General features: G+C 42.6%; 1 protein-coding gene across 1 annotated transcript; it reads right to left on the reverse strand.

The window, feature by feature from the left end:
* Window positions 1-1130: 1130 nt before the first annotated feature.
* LOC135250487 (lactase/phlorizin hydrolase) lies at window positions 1131-18128 on the reverse strand. The gene is made up of 17 exons (XM_064326806.1): window positions 15902-18128; window positions 13475-13545; window positions 13211-13294; window positions 12497-12596; window positions 11380-11464; window positions 10603-11278; window positions 9469-10120; window positions 7757-9316; window positions 6952-7220; window positions 6492-6782; window positions 5535-5733; window positions 4624-4826; window positions 4085-4191; window positions 3787-3918; window positions 3238-3461; window positions 2449-2685; window positions 1131-1870 (listed from the first exon to the last, which is right to left on the reverse strand). The coding sequence occupies exons 1-17, from the start codon at window positions 16590-16592 to the stop codon at window positions 1641-1643; spliced, it is 5811 nt and encodes a 1936-aa protein (XP_064182876.1). The 5' UTR covers window positions 16593-18128; the 3' UTR covers window positions 1131-1640.
* Between the last annotated feature and the right edge of the window lie 85 nt (window positions 18129-18213).

An 18213-nucleotide genomic window follows, 5' to 3' on the forward strand; every position in this document is an offset into this window, starting at 1 on the left:
TAGATACTCAGTCAGTACGTGAACAAAATGCCTGTTTTCTATGGGTTATCATTGCCATCTGCTGGAAACTCAGCAAAATGTTTTTCGTTGATAACCATTATGATATATAACTTAATGTATTCATTTTAAAGACCACTTCTACTTTAAAATATATTCTACAGCTAGCCAAGTCTACCTTACATTCCTCAAAAGAAAGTTGTAACTCTCATCGCCTTGGTATACGGTCAATATCACCTTGATGCAATTGGTTTGGACAGTCAGCATCACTTGGCTTTTGAGCCACAAAATTATAGTGGCTGTCACAATCAAAAAATGTCCCGTGGTTGAGGAGAGATGTCACAATAAATGTGTGCCACCTTTGCATAATGGGATTTTGAAACATATTGGCTTACACATAAATATTATGAATGTGACTACTGATTAAACATGAATCTATATTTATAAGCGGCAGAGACAAGGGTGGGTAGACTTGGCCGTTACCCACCCTAGCCTCTGTCTTGCCCAACTAATCAGAGAAAGAACATCATGAACAGTGGACACCTGCAATAAATTATTTTATTGTCCTGCAGGGGTTCTCCACAGCCACATGCATGGCGCAAGAAATGTTAACAATTCAATATGCAGCTTGTGTATGGCATGCTGTTTATAAACCCTTAGAAACTGATAGAAACATAGGTTACTGTAGGTTAACATAGGGTACTCACTTTTTAAATTTTCGAGCATGTCAAACTTATGTAGAGAATGTTATGCAAGCATTATTCATTTCATTTCTGATATGTTTATGTTGTTGTCCAATGATAAAAGGCTAATTTTCTCATTTTATGAAGCAGAATAACGTAACTGTCAGCTAGTTTTAGCTGTGAAATCTTAAGCTCAGGCAGCTACTAGGGAGTGAGGAGCATGAGAGCAAAGAGGGGTCCTAGCAATTGTATATGTCATATTTTCATACAGTCGGTAGATATTAGAAAATAGGAGGAAATAATACTACACCAGTAGACAAAAATGTGAGACTGGGAACATTGTTGTAAAAAAATAATAGTGAATGCTGTGTTTGATATACTCCCAAATTTGACATACCTTCACCAGGACAAATTTACTTCAACTGCATCAAAAACGGTAACTGACGTGTCAACTTTATAGGAAAAAACTTTAATCCTTAAAACACAACAAACACAATTTTCACCACAGGACAAACAAATAAAAATTAAGTCAAACAGTTCATATTAGCTTTGGAGGGGTTAACGGTACCAGTGACTATGGAAGAAGGCCTTCCAGTGGCTGTGGCTAGCACTTGTTTGAAGCATATTATATCACTACTATTGGAGCATGGCCAAAGTTCAAAGGTCCATTATTAGCAGACAAAGCAAGTATGTTGTGATTGGAAAGCAGGGCTGTCAAATAACAAGAGGTGGACACATTTGAAAGAGGGAAAGCTATCACCTTTGCTTCAAATAACTTAATCAGATGATAAACTGCCAGATAGCAACCTGACTAGATTTCAGCTAACATTCCAAAAGTTTATACAATGCAAAAGTACATCATTCATAAATTAACATGATATAAAAACGAATCTAGTAAAACATAATATAAGAATAATCTTCTGAAAAATGTCTTCTGTAGCAAGATGCGCTCTGCAGTTCTTAAAATCTTTTCTGAAGGCTGATGTGTTCCTCGTGCTGGGACTTTCGGGTTGCCTTCCTGCATCGGTAAGCTATTAAGATGGTGGCAATGGTGCCGGCAATAGAGAAGAAGAAAAGTATGTACAAAGCCACCTCCGCATCAGAGGGGGACACCTCCAAGCCTAAAAACCTGACTTCCGGGACCTTTACTGGTGGAGGCTGAGGCGGAGAAGGTGAGGGAGAGCTGGTTCCTGTGGAAAGAATAATCAATGAGGAACATGTATACACACACATGCACACATACACACACACACACACAAACACACCACGTACTCACACATGCTCACACACCACATACCTACATGTGTGTACATTTTAGATGTTGTTTTAAGTCAGTGTCAGGTAAAGAAAGTGTGTACATTTAATACATTTATAAATACAGTAGCAGATCAGGAAATGAAGTCAGAAATTCAGGAAATGGGTTTTCTGTTTTATACACTGCTTCTGTTGCAGAATTTCACACTTGTGTTTGTTTTCTCTTAATAACATCAGGATAAGAATGCACATACTGTCATAACACTTAGGAATAGGCTACTGCTTATTCAGAAGGCTGCTAATGTTCAGGACACAAACATATTCACATTACTGTTCATTCTGAATACATTCCCTATCCACACAAATTCTGATAATATATATTAAAATTCTTGCTCATGTTAGTAGCTTATTCAAAAATGCACATATTAGGCAATACGGAACACAGATACTTAGACACAGTATGTAATGTTCAGAAGTTTCAGCAGTTCCTGTATGTGAATATTATCTTCTTTACCTTCAGGTTCTGGGGTCAGACACTCGTGGGAGCCGAGGGCGGGGTCAGGGAAGCCGTTGCAGGTGATGATGGTGGCATACCGCGCAGCAGACTGTTTGGCTACGCGCGGTAGTGCTGGGTCAGAGTGGTTGACGTGGAAGAGGCCAAACCTCTCAGCAAAGCCAGTGGCCCACTCCAGATTGTCCATGAGAGACCAAGCCGTGTAGCCCCGAATGTCTACGCCGTCCAGCAGATACGCTGAGACACAATTTTACAATTGTAAACTTAGCAAGAAAACATCGTCAGTGGGATTCAATCAAATATGCACTTTCTCTGTCTGGCCATATGCAATATAGTCACAGAAAAATAAACCAGGCACTAAATCAAAGTAAGGTCCTGTTTTACTTGCCACATGGAATGTTTGCTGGAACAGCTCCTTGCAAATGTAAATGATTTTTTTATCAAATGATTGACACTTATGGTAGCGACTAATTTGTCAAACATCTTTATTCATAAAGATACCCGCCTATCACTGTTAAGGTTTGTTTAATTGAATCTGAAAAAAACTTTGGTTGATTCTGTTGAATTGCACATGCCTTGAAAATAAACACTACCAATGTAGGTGCGCATGTGTTTTTGGAATAGGGACAGCTAACAACTACAGAAATCCTTAAAGAAGTGAACAGCGGTGATATTTGAAACATGAAAGATGAAAATGTCTGTAAAGGAGTACATCACTTTTGAATGTTCCCAGAACATTGTACAGGCAGTATCATTGCACTATAGCATTAAGCGAGATTGACACTGTACCTTTAAGGGCCTGGTTAATGTAGTTCTCATAGTAATGGATCCTGTGGATGTCATTCAGGTTAATTGGGCCCCGCTCTGAGATGCCGTTCTCTGTGATGTAAATGGGGGGGTTCCCATACTCATTCTTGATGAAATTCAGGATCTTTCTGAACCCCGGAGGTGTGACTTTGAGCCAGGCTGATCCCGAATCCAGCCAGGTGCGGTCTGCAATGGTCCCCGCCCCCCTAAGAGAGAACGAGAGAATATATACAGCTATACAGTATAAAACAAGGTCATGCATGCAGGGTTGGGGTCAAGTTTATTTGAATTCAGCCAATTCAGGAAAAGCCCGTTGCATTCTATGGAGATATTCATGATGAATGAATGAATTGAATTTCAGTTAATTTCCTGAACTGACTGCGCTGAAATGGAGTTGACCATAAGCCTGCATACCAGATGATGGCAGGGTTGAATCTCATGCGAAAGTGCTTGTACCCTCATCCAACTGTGGATAATATGAAACAAGTGGTGTATTAAAGCTTTATGAATGAATCAGGAATCAGCGATCACCTGTCTGCATCATAGTGCTGGAGGTTTTTGTAGTCCACATTGAAAGTCAGAACAGTGGTGTAGTGGTTGAATCCAAAGTAGTCATAGGTGCCTTTGATTCTCTGAACCTCTTCCGGAGTGAATTCTGGCAGCCTGTAAAAGGGTATTGGGGAACACGGAATTTCATTCATCGCTCCAAAAGGGCATGATTTCATTCATCATGCCCTTTTCCGTCATGTATGATTATGAACCTTCAAGAGTGTTTTATTTCCCATATTTTCTTTTAGCTCAAGGGTCTTAAGATGGTATTCTTACTCACCGAGATTTAGGGAGGCCAGCCGCCAAACTTCTCTCTCTAATAATGTTCTTCATGACATCGCTGTAATCTCCGTTAAACACAGGATGTGCAAACCAGCCGATATAGAACTGCAGCAGGGCAGAAGACAGCACAGACATCTCTCATTATAGAGACATATATTTTAGTGCAGCACTGATTTTGTGATCTCTTAACCTTATATGCAGTGTGTAATGTATACCATGACATTCAAGGGAGCTCATCTTTTTTTTTGGGCGGGGGTGATAGGTGGGGGAGGGGAGGTGAAACACTTGTTGCTCCTCAGCTTTGTCACTCAGCTTTGTTTGTATTATAAATCAGAATTTTGCCAACAAGCACTTTTTGACATCTTTGCACAATGACTAGGTGATCCAAATTTGAAATGGAACCTATTCATCTGTACCCTAAAACCTCTCCCTCACACATGCCTGGATCTCTGTTGCAGGTTTAATCTGCTACAGCTGGGCATTGGGACGAAGGACTTCACCTGGGCCAGGTAAGAGATACTACATAGGTGCACCCACCTGTACAACTCGCCGGGCAGAATCAATGTCTTCCTGCTTGTAGGGGTTGCGAGGCTCCGCCCAGTCAGAGTTTATGGTGATGGAGATGATGCCTCCCTGTTTAGGGCGGTACTTCTCATTGTACAGGTGCCAGGCCTCCGCATGTGCCTTCAGCAAATTATGACCCACGATGTAGGGCAGTGTTCCGGGCCTGAAGCTAATACCTGTAACAGGAGAGCTGCCGGTTACTCTGTGCTCTCTCATGCATTTACCCTGTCTGTCTAGAAATTGATTCTTCCACCAAGATCGGTATCTTTATATAAATAGCAGGTATACATGTGGTTCATATGACCCATGCCTGAGTTGAATACAAGACTGGCCACTGCACTGAGACTGCTCTCCTCACAAGTCACAGGGGCTCTGTTCACATCCTGCTCCACTTGTCTGCTGCATTTGACACCTTGAACTACAGGATCCTTCTCTCATCCCTTGCAGAGATGGGCATCTCAGGTTCCGTCCGCATGGTTTGATTTATATCTCACAGATTAATCCTACCAAGTAGTCTGGAGGGGATCTGTCTCCTCTTGACCGGTTCCCATAGGGCTTGGTACTTGAAGGCCCTTTTGTAAGTCACTTTGGCTAAAAGCATATGCTAAATGACTAATTTGTAAATTGTAATACCAATAATTGCATTATAGCATGATAGTTCTTTAACTGCAATTTGTGCAAAGGTCCTTACCTGGTGCATTAAATCTAGCTGCATTATGAGCAAATGTCCTTACCTGGTGAATCAGTAAAACTGACCATGTTATGCACAAAGGTCCTCACTAGGACATTATGGCTCAGTAAAACTGACCGTGTTATGCACAAAGGTCCTCACTAGGGCATTATGTCTCAGTAAAACTAACCTCCTTATGTGCTAAGACTCTTACCTGGTGCAGCAGTGCCATATCCATGGCCAATATTGGCCACATTGTAAGGCTCGTTGATGGTGATCCAAAACTTGACTTTGTCTCCCAGGCTACTGAAGATGACATCAGCATAGTCCTTGAACCTCTGGACAATGGTGTCATTCTCCCAGCCCCCCTGATCCTGCAGGGCCTGGGGGAGGTCCCAGTGGTACAGCGTCATCTGTGGGGTACAGGAAGTATACAATCAGAACACTAAGTGTGAAAGTTAATTTCATGCGATGATATCATCACATTTGAGTAATATGACAATTTTGCAATGCTGAAACTATGGTATCACAAGTTTTGCAGGTTTTGCTTAAATACTACTTAATTTTTTTTTTGGTTTCTGTGATGTATTCCACAACATACAGTATGTTGTGGTAAATTCCTTTGAAAGGGTAAAATGTGACCAGTTGAGGATATCCAGCTCAGGGACATGACCCTTTAGCCCCTTTTTCATGTGCACCTTAACCCGTAAATGTTTCAGCAATTTTCCATGTTGATTTTCTGGATCAGGGCCTAGTAAGATTTCTGGAGATCAGAGTAAATATTACTCTTTAACTGTGTTGTGTTGGTAGGAATTATATCGCTGCCAAAAGTATTACTCAGTGAAATATCTGGCTAATATAAAGACAAACTAATAAAATGTTGACATTCATTGTCCTCCATTGCTTCAGGTAGACATCCTGCCTTGTTTAATCTATTTGGAATGGTCTTGTTATGTGTGAACAGACTCAACAAGAAAATCTTCCTATTTGTGAATGCGGAAAACCTCTACATAACCCTGGATAATTGAACCTGGACTTGTTAAGGGTCCCATGTGTGAAAGGGGCTTTTGAAAAGTGATGTGCCTCATTGTGCAAAATGAATCCTGACTCCAAGGCAGAATCCTGCAGGATTAAGGTCAGGGCAATCTCACTGATCTCTCACTGTCCTCACCTGTGGCTGTATGTTTGCAGCTAACAGCGCATCGACCAGCCGGTGGTAGTACTTTAGACCGGCCTCATTGATGGTCCTGGGAGTCCCGTCAGGCAGGACCCTGGGCCATGAGATGGAGAAGCGGTAGTGGGTGGCCCTCAACCTCTTGAGCATGGCCACATCCTCCTCTACCTTATTGTAGCTGTCACAGGCAATGTCACCATTGTCATCATTGCCGACCTTCAGGGGGGTGTGTGCAAACTTGTCCCAGATGCTCAGTCCCTTCCCATCAGCCCTCCAGCCCCCCTCGACCTGTCATTGGAGAACAGCAAGGGAGATTGACTGACCAGTTCCATTACAAATGCAAAAATATTCCACATGATCAGTACCCATGAGAGCATAACAATTTTTACATCCATGGTTCCTATCTCCCTGTAGAGTACTGCCAATCGGGGACAGAGGTGAGGGAAAGCACAGTCACCTGATAGGATGCAGTCGCTGTGCTCCAGAAGAAGTCTTTGCGGAAGAATCCATATATTGGCTTCTCATCCTCTGGCAGAGGGAATCCGTTGTCCTTCATGATGCGATGGTAATAATGGGCTGAGTATTTGGGGGTTCGGGGGCGCATTGGATGCTGGAAGTCAACATGGTGTAGCCCGAAACCCACGGTGTAGCCATGGAGCCACTCAAAGGAGTCCATAAGAGAGCTGGCCACATATCCCCTCAGTCTAACTCCATCCAGATTATGAGCTGGGACACACACACACACACACACACACACCATATTCACTATTAAGGCATCTCATTCAAAAAATGTACGTCTTCTTCAAATATGTTTGATGGTTGTGCAGCTATAACCAGCAAACACTGGTCTTGCTCTGCCATTGTCCAGATCCTAGCATACTGTGTATACATTTTCTGCTATTTTGGCTCTGTACTCCAGTATGATTTCAAACAAAACAATGAATTTGGGTCCCACAATTTTAGAGGGGCATGTATGAAATGGGCTGTAATTTCTACACAGATCACCTGATATGGATGTAAATACCTCAAATTAAAGCTGACAAACTTCAACCTCATATTCATTATTTTATTTCATATCCAATGTGCTGGAGTACAGAGTCCAAACAACAAAGGCAACATGACCTAGCCAGTATTCAACAATAAGGGCAGATATATTAAAATTGGAAATTATGATTGAAATAATAATTTTATTTTATGTGAGCCTTTTAGATATATAAAGACTAACAGGGCTAGGATTAGTGAAATACTGACTGAGGGCCTACCTTTCAGTGCCTCGTCGATGTAGGATTTAAAGAAGAATATCCTGTCTGTGTCATCCACAGTAGTCTTAGAGTTGGTGGCCACCCCATTTTCTGTGATGTAGATTTCAGGGTCACTATACTCTTCCTTGATCCAGTTCAGAAGCCTTCTCAGGCCCCAGGCCACGGCTCTCTGGCCATTAATGGCTGTCCCAGGAGAGTCAGTCTCCTCCGCCTCTCCCACATCTCGGTCATACTCGTAGGATGGAGGGGTGAGCCTGGGGGTAATGTGACGCACTATTTTTGTGGTGTAGGCATTGATGCAGAAGACGTCGGCAGTGCCCCGGATGTAGGCTTTCTCCTGCTCCGTGAACACAGGGAGCCTGGACTCTGGCAGGCCCTGCAGCTCGCTCTTGTTTCCTACCATCCACTTCATGGCGTCCGGGTAGTCACCATTCTTGAAGATGGGGTGAGCAAACCAGCCCAACTGGAACTGCATGGCACGGTCAGCAGCCATCACCTCCCTTGGAATGTCAACGTCCTTAGGCTCCACCCAGTTCGCATTGAGGCTGATGGAGACCACACCACCTTGGGCTTTACGATACTTCTCATCGTACGTGCGGTATGCCATAGCGTGAGCTTTCAGCAGGTTGTGGGCCACTCTGTAGGGAGCGTCAGCAGGATTCTTGACATTAGGAGGGATAGCCCCAAGTCCATACCCTGACCACGCTATGGTGTAGGGTTCATTGAAGGTCACCCAGAACTTCACTCTGTCCCCAAAGATGGCAAAGCAGAATTCACTGAACTCACTGAACAAGGCAATGGTGGAGACATTCTCCCAGCCATTGATGCTCATTAGGGCCTGGGGTAGGTCCCAATGATACAGTGTCACTATGGGGGTGATGTTGTGGGCTAGGAGACCATCAATGAGCTTATTGTAATAGTCCACACCATTCTGGTTGAGGGACACCTTCTGGCCATTGGGGAAGATTCTGGACCAGGACAGAGAGAACCTGTAGGATGTCACCCCTAGGGCTCTCAGCATGTAGAGGTCCTCCTCTGTCTGGCGGTAGCTGTCACATGCCACATCTCCATTGTCATTGTTGGGAATGCTGCCGGGCGTATGGGTGAACTGGTCCCACACACTCATACCTTTCCCATCTGCATCCCAGCCGCCTTCCACCTGATATGCTGAGGATGAGACCCCCCAGTGAAATCCTTCAGGAAAGGTCCCATAGTGGTAGAGCTTCCTCTCAAACTTCGATTGGCGGGAGAACTTCTCCCAGACCACTTTGGCCTTTGACGGGACCTCCGATGGAGGTAGGCTAGATAGCCTAGTTGTCTGGAATTGAGGGGCAGAGCTACTCGGAAGGATCCTCCATTGTCTCACGGTAGAGAAGCCATTATTTTTCATGATTTGGGTGTAGAAATGGGCAGAGGCCTTTGGGGTCCTTGGTCTATCCATGCTCCCAAAGTCGACGTAGTGCAAACCGAAACGTTCACTGTAACCTTGCGGGCCCTCAAACCCATCCATCAAAGACTGAACGGTGAAACCCTGCAGGTCCACTCCATCTAAACGAATAGCTGTTCCAAAACAATAAAAATAGATTAATTCAGTTGCATTGTACATTCCTTCAACTTTAATAACAAATCCATAATCTATTATGTATAATGTTCATATATATATTACATACAAATGTTTACAAGACCAGACTGCTCCCAGAAAAGACTCTGACCTTTCAGGGCCTCGTTGATATAGCTCCTGAGATACAGCACTCTCTCTGTGTCATTGAGCACCTCAGGTCCTCCCACCGTGGGCATGCCATTCCCTGTGACATAGATAGGGACCTTGGTGACAGACGTGTACTCTGCAGTGATGAAGCTGAGGATCCTGCGGATTCCCCACGGGACAGAACAAATCCAGCTGGAAGCAGTGGTGGGCCAGGAAGGGTCTGCATGCGACATGAAATCCCCCACCCCTGCTGGCCCGGTCTGGCAGCCCCCCTTGGTCTCGTTGACCAGCCGGGACGTGTAATGGTTCAGCCCAAAGAAATCCGCCGTCCCCTGGATACGCTTCCTCTCGGCATCAGTGAAAACGGGCAGGACAGCGGGCTCTGCGCCAGGACATTCACTCTGCTTCGCTCCGATCTGGCTCTTCAGGAGAGGTGGGTAATCTCCATCCACGAATATGGGGTGGGCAAACCAGCCCAGCATGAACTGCAGGTACCGTTCTGCTGCCTCCACGTCCTGGGCAGGGCTGGATGAGGCCAGGGGCTCGGCCCAGTCCGAATTCAGGGCGATGCCAACTTTGCCCCCCTGCACCTGCCGGTATTTATCGTTGTAAACGTGCCAGGCTTCAGCATGGGACTTCAGGATGGTGTGGGTCACCTTGTGGGGAAACATGAAACATGGATCAGATTCATACCACCAAAAAGCAAAATCTGTCTTTGCAGCACCCAAGTAAGTTGGAATAGTTATGTAATCAGAATGTTGTGAGTAGCATGCCCAGCTACATGCTATTTATGGTAAGAACAGTTTTAGTAAATATCTAGCTATACAATTGATGCACTATAATACAAGTGGTTTGACTACTGTATGAACAATACAAAAAATGTAGCCAATGTAACTGGATGCATTTACTATCATTTTTAAGTGGCATTACTGCAGTGCTTCTCACATACAAGTATGCTGTGGGGTACACAAAACACTTCCATCTCATAAAGATTCAACCAAAATACAAATTTAATAAAGAAAATAATAATAGAAAATTATTTTTAAAAATGCAATAGGCAAAAAAATATAAGGAAAAGCTAAAGTAAAAGACAAAAAATACAGATGAACAGATCTTAAGATGGTTTGCTTCCATTCACCTTATATGAGTCAACCACAGGGTCTTTGATACCAGGAGGGTACTCTCCTGTACCATAGCCCGCATGGCTTATAACCCAGGGACTGCTGAAGGTGTTCCAAGTCTTCACACGGTTTCCAAACCTGGAGAAGCAGAAGTCTGCATACTCTCTAAAGGCCCCAGTGATGGAGTCATTAGTCCACCCTCCATAGTCCTGCAATTCCTGTGGGAGGTCCCAGTGGTGCAGTGTCACCACGGGTTGGATGTTGGACTGAATGAGAGCATCGATGAGCTTGTCATAGTAAAGGGTGCCCTCCACGCTCTGGCTCCCCCTGTGGCCGGAGGGGAAAATGCGGGCCCAAGACAGGGAAAATTGGTAGGTCTTGGAGAGGAGGCCTCTCAGGAGGTAGACATCATAGTCTGCTTTATTATAGCTGTCACAGGCTAAGTCGGCGGTCTGGTTCCCAAGGACGTTGCCTTCATGGGCGAACCGATCCCAGATGGTCTCCCCTTTTCCGTGCTCCGCCCAGCCACCCTCCACCTTGAAGGACTCGCTGGAGGCTCCCCACCGGAACCCCTCAGGGAATGATTCAGCCAGGAAGCTGTCTCTGTCTGCTGGAGTTTGCACACTGAACTTCTCCCATACCTGTTTGTATGCGGATGAGGGGCGAGCTGCTTTACCTATCAAATTGGGGGGACTGAGTAAAAAGAGAAGGAAAAATAAAAAATAAAAATTTCACTATAAAAAAAATTACAATTTCGCTCAGCAGTGAAGTTTAAGCATGTGAGAGAAAGACACCTTTTAGGGGTGCGGTCCATGCTCAGCTGATCGAACAGATTAACAATGTCACAGCCCAAGATCTTCAAGTCCGGGTTCCTCAGGACTGAAAAAATATCACTAAGGGTTATCTATAATTATTTAAACACACAACATGCATAAGCACACTCACATGTGTGTATACAGACACATACAGTACAGGCCAAAAGCAATAGCTCACATGTGATTTAAAAAAATAACTTTCAGTTCATATGCACATTTATTGAATAACAAATCAAAGTATAAACTTTTTCTTTCAATTACAATTGAGTTTTACTCAATAATCTTAGGAACGACTTTAAACAAATTATTGGAAACCTATCCAATCATTTTGCAAATGGGGTTGGAGGGCGGTATTGGGGTAATAAAACTGAGTGAATTCTTATGTTCTTTAAGTTTTTAAAAACCACAGGTAGCCTAATACCTTTAGCCTGTAGTGCAAGTAAAATAGGCAAAACGTTGCAAGAAATATGGCAAAGAAGAAGGAGTTAGGCTTAGATGTGCGGAGCCAAGAAACATATTATGGCAAGTTTTAAAATAGCAAAGAAGCTTAAGATTTCCAGGTCCAGGGTTCAGTACACACTTCTGGGCACACAACATAGTCTTGAGCTTAAGACCACAGATTCCTCTCCCCCGTAGGGGACAAAAATCTATTTACCAGGGCTCAGAAAAATATTACATTATGCACATTAAGTTGCAGCCCATTTTATGCTGACATCTCAGTTCTAGATGAACAGTTAGCAAATATGCCACCTTAAACCAGCTGTAAAGTGAGCATAATAATAAACATAGCTTATCTTGGGACGATTAAACTTGCAGAGTGCCTCATAATTATCTGATCATGGTTTCAGAGATATCGCTTCCAGAGATGTCTGATCACTGATCACTGACTCATCATGAACTTGTAATTGTTGCACTTAAAATGCCCATAATATATCTGGTCTGTGCTTTCTGTGCAATTCTTTTAAATGAAACAAATTACAAATAAGCCATCATCAAACAAAGTATGTATAAAGAATATCCAGTGTTATTGCCATCCAAAAAGAGTTTAATATCTTTGAGTGCGTATTGAATATTGCAGCAGGTGTGTTGGTCTAACCTTGCAGGATGCTGGTGAGGGACTGGTAGCTGTCATGTTCTGAGGCACAGCCTTTGATATCTAACTGATAGATTAAAACTGGCAGGCCCCCACTGGTTCCCTGGAAGAGAGGTCATTGTTAATAGTGAGAGTAGCACACAAATCCAGACAGAGCACAACAAAGGCTAAGGCTCCTCTGGAGTGGTCACAGGACTTCTGATGATCTTTATAAGATCAGATATACCACACATTCATCAATGAGGAGTAAGAAGCTCCTATTTTGTCAGCAAAATAAGAACCACTTATCAATCAATACTCAAATATATTGCAGAGGAGAGGTTATATCCAGGGGTAATAAGCACTCACAAAAATACTCAAATATATTGCAGAGGAGAGGTTATATCCAGACGTAATAAGCATTCACATAAATACTCAAATATTTTGCAGAGGAGTGGTTATATCCAGAGGTAATAAGCACTCACATAAATACTCAAATATTTTGCAGAGGAGAGGTTATATCCAGAGGTAATAAGCACTCACATAAATACTCAAATATATTGCAGAGGAGAGGTTATATCCAGAGGTAATAAGCACTTAAATAAACACTCAAAGATGCGGCAGGGTAGGGATTATATCCATAGGTAGAGTATGCTGTGTGATGCAAAGTAAAAGGACTAAAGAGAAGGTAAGATGTTCCCCAGCCCTGGAACAAAGAATCAGCCCTGCCATCATCACCTGTATAGTTGTCAGCTCTTTCTCCAGGCTTGCTTCCTGGCTGCAGTCATACTGGACTTCCACAGACAAAAAATCGAGTGGTACCTGTGTGAGAGAGCATTCTGCCGCTCAGAAGGTTTACAATTGTTGCTGAGCACACACAAATAAGAAATGGCAAACGAACCAACACAGTGCTCCGTATTCTGTGTATATTTTGTGTACTGAACAATCACTGTTCTTCTCATATCGTGATTTTATTGTAGAAGTCTGTGCCCTGCTCCTTACCCTACTGGTGGCCTCATTTTGAGACAAGATGGAGACATCATTGCTATCCACCCCAAGAGAGACCTGTCCCCCTGGAGATGAGAACAGAGGTTCATGTTGGGCCTTCAACTATAAAGAAATGAATATGGAGCTCTTGCCTGTTTCTCCATAACTTGTTTGAACCCTGACTTAGATAACTTAACATATTCAGTACATTGTTGAGTCTTGCTTAGATTACAGTTCATGTTTGCTGTAACACCTGTCAAGCACCATGTGTTTGTATGGCTTTGTGTGTGGGTGCTTTGGTGTGTGTGTGTGTGTGTGTGTGTGTGCATGTGTGTCCTTCTGTGTGTGTGTGTGTGTGTGGATGCGTGGGCATGCGTGTGTGCCTGAGTATGTGTGTGCACGTGTGTCCCTGTGTGTGTGTGCATGTGTGTGTGCCTGTGTATGCGTGTCTGTGCCCCTGTGTATGTGTACGTGTGCCCCTGTGTATGTGTGAGTGTGTGTGCCTGTGTATGTGTATGCGAGTGTGTGCCTGTGTATGTGTGTGTGAGTGTGTGCGTGTGCATCACACAGGGAGGTGATACCACAGGCCTTGAACTGCAGTGCAGTGAATTTATAATCCCACTCGCTCAGAGATAAAGAAGTAAATTTACATACATAAGGGTTGTAGAGGTCACATGCTGATTAGATATGTATTTTATGAAAAAAGGACACAATCTTGTGACTCGGAAGTGGACTGAATACATATTGCTTATTTGAATACCAGTTTTTAATATAAAAAATACACTGTTGGCTATAAAAATAATTCAATAATAACTTTTAATTATATTTTATTATTTTATTGTTATAAATTATCATAATAATTTGTAAAAGCCTAATGTGACCATTGAGGTTTATTGTCTAATTATTTCCCATAAAAGTTTACATTTAAATGCATAACACAAAGCTTCTCAGGGAACATGCCTGCATTATGCAACAGTGCATCGCTCAATAATTGGACAAAACTTCCATATTTTGCTGGTCAGAAAGAAAGGCTCATCAAAATGAATATATGATATTCAACCACCAAAATTGAATTTTGGCACAACAAATCAAATGCAATTTTCTCCTCACTACATAAATCATATCAGATGTACACATTATACAGAATGCTATGTCTTTTCATTGTTTTATTTTCATTGTTTTAATTTCCATCTATTTCTGAAGTCACATAAGCAATACATGTTAAATTTTAAAAAGTTACTATGCTGAGATACGAATTTCATTTTGCATCCCTAAAGTTAACGCTTTCTGAAAGTGCTACCTCTGTTCATACAGCGACAAACTCAAAATGATATTTCTGTGTAAAAACACCATGTGACCTGCATTGTATTGTACTTCAATGGTTATCCCCCAGGGGTCCATAGGCACTCCAACAGCACAGTCAAGTGACTAATCGTATAATTGAGCCATTTATAAAAAACAATTACATGATCTAATATGGGGAGAGTCAGGAGGGAAAGTGAACATGGATGGAAGTTTAAATGCTGTGAAAAGCATATCTTTGAGCCGGTGGTCCTCACTCCTGGTTCTGGGGAGCTATAGTGTCAGTTGGCTTTTGTTGTAACTAGGCACTTTAGTAGCACAGCAATTGATCAGTAAAAGCAATTGGGTATGAATTGGTCGCTGGTCTTAAGGAAAAAAAAAAAGCCAGCAGACACTCCACGACTGAGTATCACTGCATTTTAAAAAATGCATCCATACAAAGCATGTTTTTGTTTTAGTCCAACACTAAGACACCTGATTCTACTTAAGGTCTTGATTGAAGACTTGATTAATTATTTTTTTAAATCATTAATTTATTTTGTATTTAACATCTTTTCAATGTAAGTTCAATGTTATATAACTGATCTCATTTTTAATTTGGGTATTTCTAACTTCTAACGAAACCTAACATGCCCCTGTACAACATTTTCAAATACCGTAGCAAGTAATTGAACTGCATTTAACATAAGTGTCTCTTGTAAACATCACTTTCAATCATCATCTGTGCTTAATTACTGGCAATTACTTTATCAACTTAAATTACTGAGGTGGTGCACATGGAATAATTCTTTGAAAAGGGGCTTGACAAAGTGGCTATTGGGGCCTCTAGCTGGCAGAGGTCTGAAGTACCATGCAAGGAAAAAAGACAAGATAAACTGCTGGCTCTATCTATAGCATAGTTCTTAGGTGGTTTTTAACATATGAAAAAAAAAATCTATAAAAAAAGGATTTGGGTCACATATATATTAGACCTGCAGTATGCACTTTAAAGTGTGCTTTTATGCAATTTTTGCATTAAAAAGTCTGCCTCTTTTGTTTAGCCAATTTTCCTCTTTGGTGGTGGCATTTTAAGGTTTATCTGACACACTGAGATCTTACTGAGGTGCAAGTGTGAAAATATGAGGTAAATGGAGTCTTTACCTGAAAGAAGATGGTGGTATGTGATGTAGACCTTCTCATGAGCCAGGAGAGCATTCGTCACTGCTGCCTGTTGGGATGATGATGCTGCACCTCTGAGCTTCTCCTGCACCAGCTCGCTGATATGGCTGAAAGTGACCCAAAAATCTGCCAGCTCCCCAAATACAGAGAAGACAAATTTGGCGTAACGTTCAAACAGGTCGACCGTAGCCTGGTTCTCCCAGCCGCCGTGTCTGGCCCTGAAGGCCTCTGGGATAGCAGAGCGATGCAGGATCACCAGCGGCTCCAGGCCTGCCTGCTTCAGCAGCTTCAGCTGGGCCTGGTAGCACTCCACTGTCTGCTGGTCAGGCTGGCCAGGGTCTCCAACAGGCAAGAGCTGCGACCAGGACAAGGGAACTTTGAAATGAGTCACTCCCCTGGCGCGGATGTATCGGAAATAGTCTCTCAATTGCTCAGGTAGCGGCCCCTTGCAGCCGAAGGCATCTGCTCCAGGACCTCCCCAAGACAAAGGCTGGGGGTCTACATGCTGCATGCTAAAGCTGTGCAGGCGTGCGGGCAGAGGTCCTGCCAGTAGCATGAAGTCCAGCTGCCTCTGCTCCGCATTGCTGCAGACCCTACAGCAGAGAAGAAGTACAGAGAGAGCCCTACACAAGGTCTTCATTTTTACTGTCGGCAGGCACTCATGGCAAACCATGGCTGCACGTTTCAATTTATATGTTTGCCACACTCAGACCTTTAAACGTTGTTTCAACACTGATAGCAGAGTTTTATGGCGCTTATATTGATAATGGCCCCCTAAGCCTAGACTATGGACTTACTTAAGATCTGATAATAGCATGAAATACATTAAATATTACTTCTTTAACATTACAGTTAAATGAGTTGCCAACTGATAACGTGATAAAGTGCATGCCCAGTATGCTTAAGTGAATGTTTATGCATTGCAGGTTATTTTGAGTCATTCATTTTTTCCCCCTAAGAAACTCTTCAGAGGTTGCATGATTTTCAGTACAACTAGTTCAGTCTCACGTAGGACCCTATGCAGAAATGTAGCGACACTTAACAGTCATGTTGTAACCTCAGTTACTGGAATCTCTGTTCAGGGGCGTCGTAGTGGGGGGAAAAGTGGGACTGACTACCCAGGGCCCGAATGGGGGATGGCCCTTCTAAAAGCCTGGAATGATGCGTGAGAGACATAGATCAAGCGAGGAAGGGGGCCCACAGAGACTGCTTATGTATAGAGCCCAGAATTTTGTGCTACACCCCTGTCTCTATTAGAGATGTGTCAGGTGTCTCAGTTAGAGGTGTATCAGATGCCTCTGATCTGTTATAGGGCTATAAGCCCATAAAATATGCCAAGCTTGTCTCTGAGTCCCTCAGATACAGACGAGGCTACTATGTAACAATTGCATTTTTCAGTGTATTGAACCAGGGGTGTTGCTACGATTTGAGGACACCCAGAACATTGTGAATTTCAATAATGCATCAATCTGGTACACTTTAATATCAACAATGAAAGTTCAGATCAAATAAGATTTTAGTATAGAAAATGTACAAAACTATAAGTGGTCAAGATAAACCAAAAAGGGTCCCTGAAATGCTGATACAGTATGACCACCTGTCACACAAGACATTGCCAACACTTTATCCACAAGAGAGTGCCTGGGACACATGAGCCACATCTGCAGTCTTATTACCAAAGTGTCAACAATACATCAATCAGCAGCTAAAAAAAAATGGACTCAAAGCTGTTTCATGAGCCACAATTCATGCAACACACCCTCAAGTCTCTAACTCCCAATCGCATACAATGCTTAAAGACAATTTTCAACTTTGGTGCCTAACAGCCTGATATCAAGAAAGATCATATTTAATGCCATATCGTAAAGTCATAACTGCATATGCTATGTATGGGTTCATACCACATATAAAACACTTAATCGTAATTACTGTAATTTGACATTACTAATTTTTAAGTGATGTCAAAGTATTCTGAGTGAGGTCATAATGCCAGTGATCAGAACAATTCCATTAATGCATTCAGCATTTGACCCGCTGTAAAAAAACTAAAGGGTAATCTCAATAGTAGTAATCATATAATCAGTCTTGGCATGCATTCTATTTAAAACCTTATTCCCAGCAGCCTGCTTCCCTGACTATTTCCAGTTTATATAATCCTGTGATAACAAATCTTTGGTACATTAGGTCTCATGTACAAATCTTGTCTTGTATTCCGTGGTACAAATATTAGATGAAATTATAACTAAATACGACATATGCATTATACTTATAGTGTGGCATTAGCATTATTTGCG

Source organism: Anguilla rostrata, chromosome 3, assembly GCF_018555375.3.
Source record: "Anguilla rostrata isolate EN2019 chromosome 3, ASM1855537v3, whole genome shotgun sequence".
Taxonomy (NCBI): Eukaryota; Metazoa; Chordata; class Actinopteri; order Anguilliformes; family Anguillidae; genus Anguilla; species Anguilla rostrata.

Bases quoted from the DNA above. Each gene is read 5' to 3' on its own strand.
- LOC135250487 (XM_064326806.1), bottom strand. From the start codon at position 16,592: ATGGTTTGCCATGAGTGCCTGCCGACAGTAAAAATGAAGACCTTGTGT. The intron at 11,465-12,496 runs GTTAGACCAACA...ATATTTTTTCAG, and splicing joins CCTCACCAGCATCCTGCAAG to TCCTGAGGAACCCGGACTTG. The intron at 10,121-10,602 runs GTGAATGGAAGC...TTTCCCCACAAG, and splicing joins CTGTGGTTGACTCATATAAG to GTGACCCACACCATCCTGAA.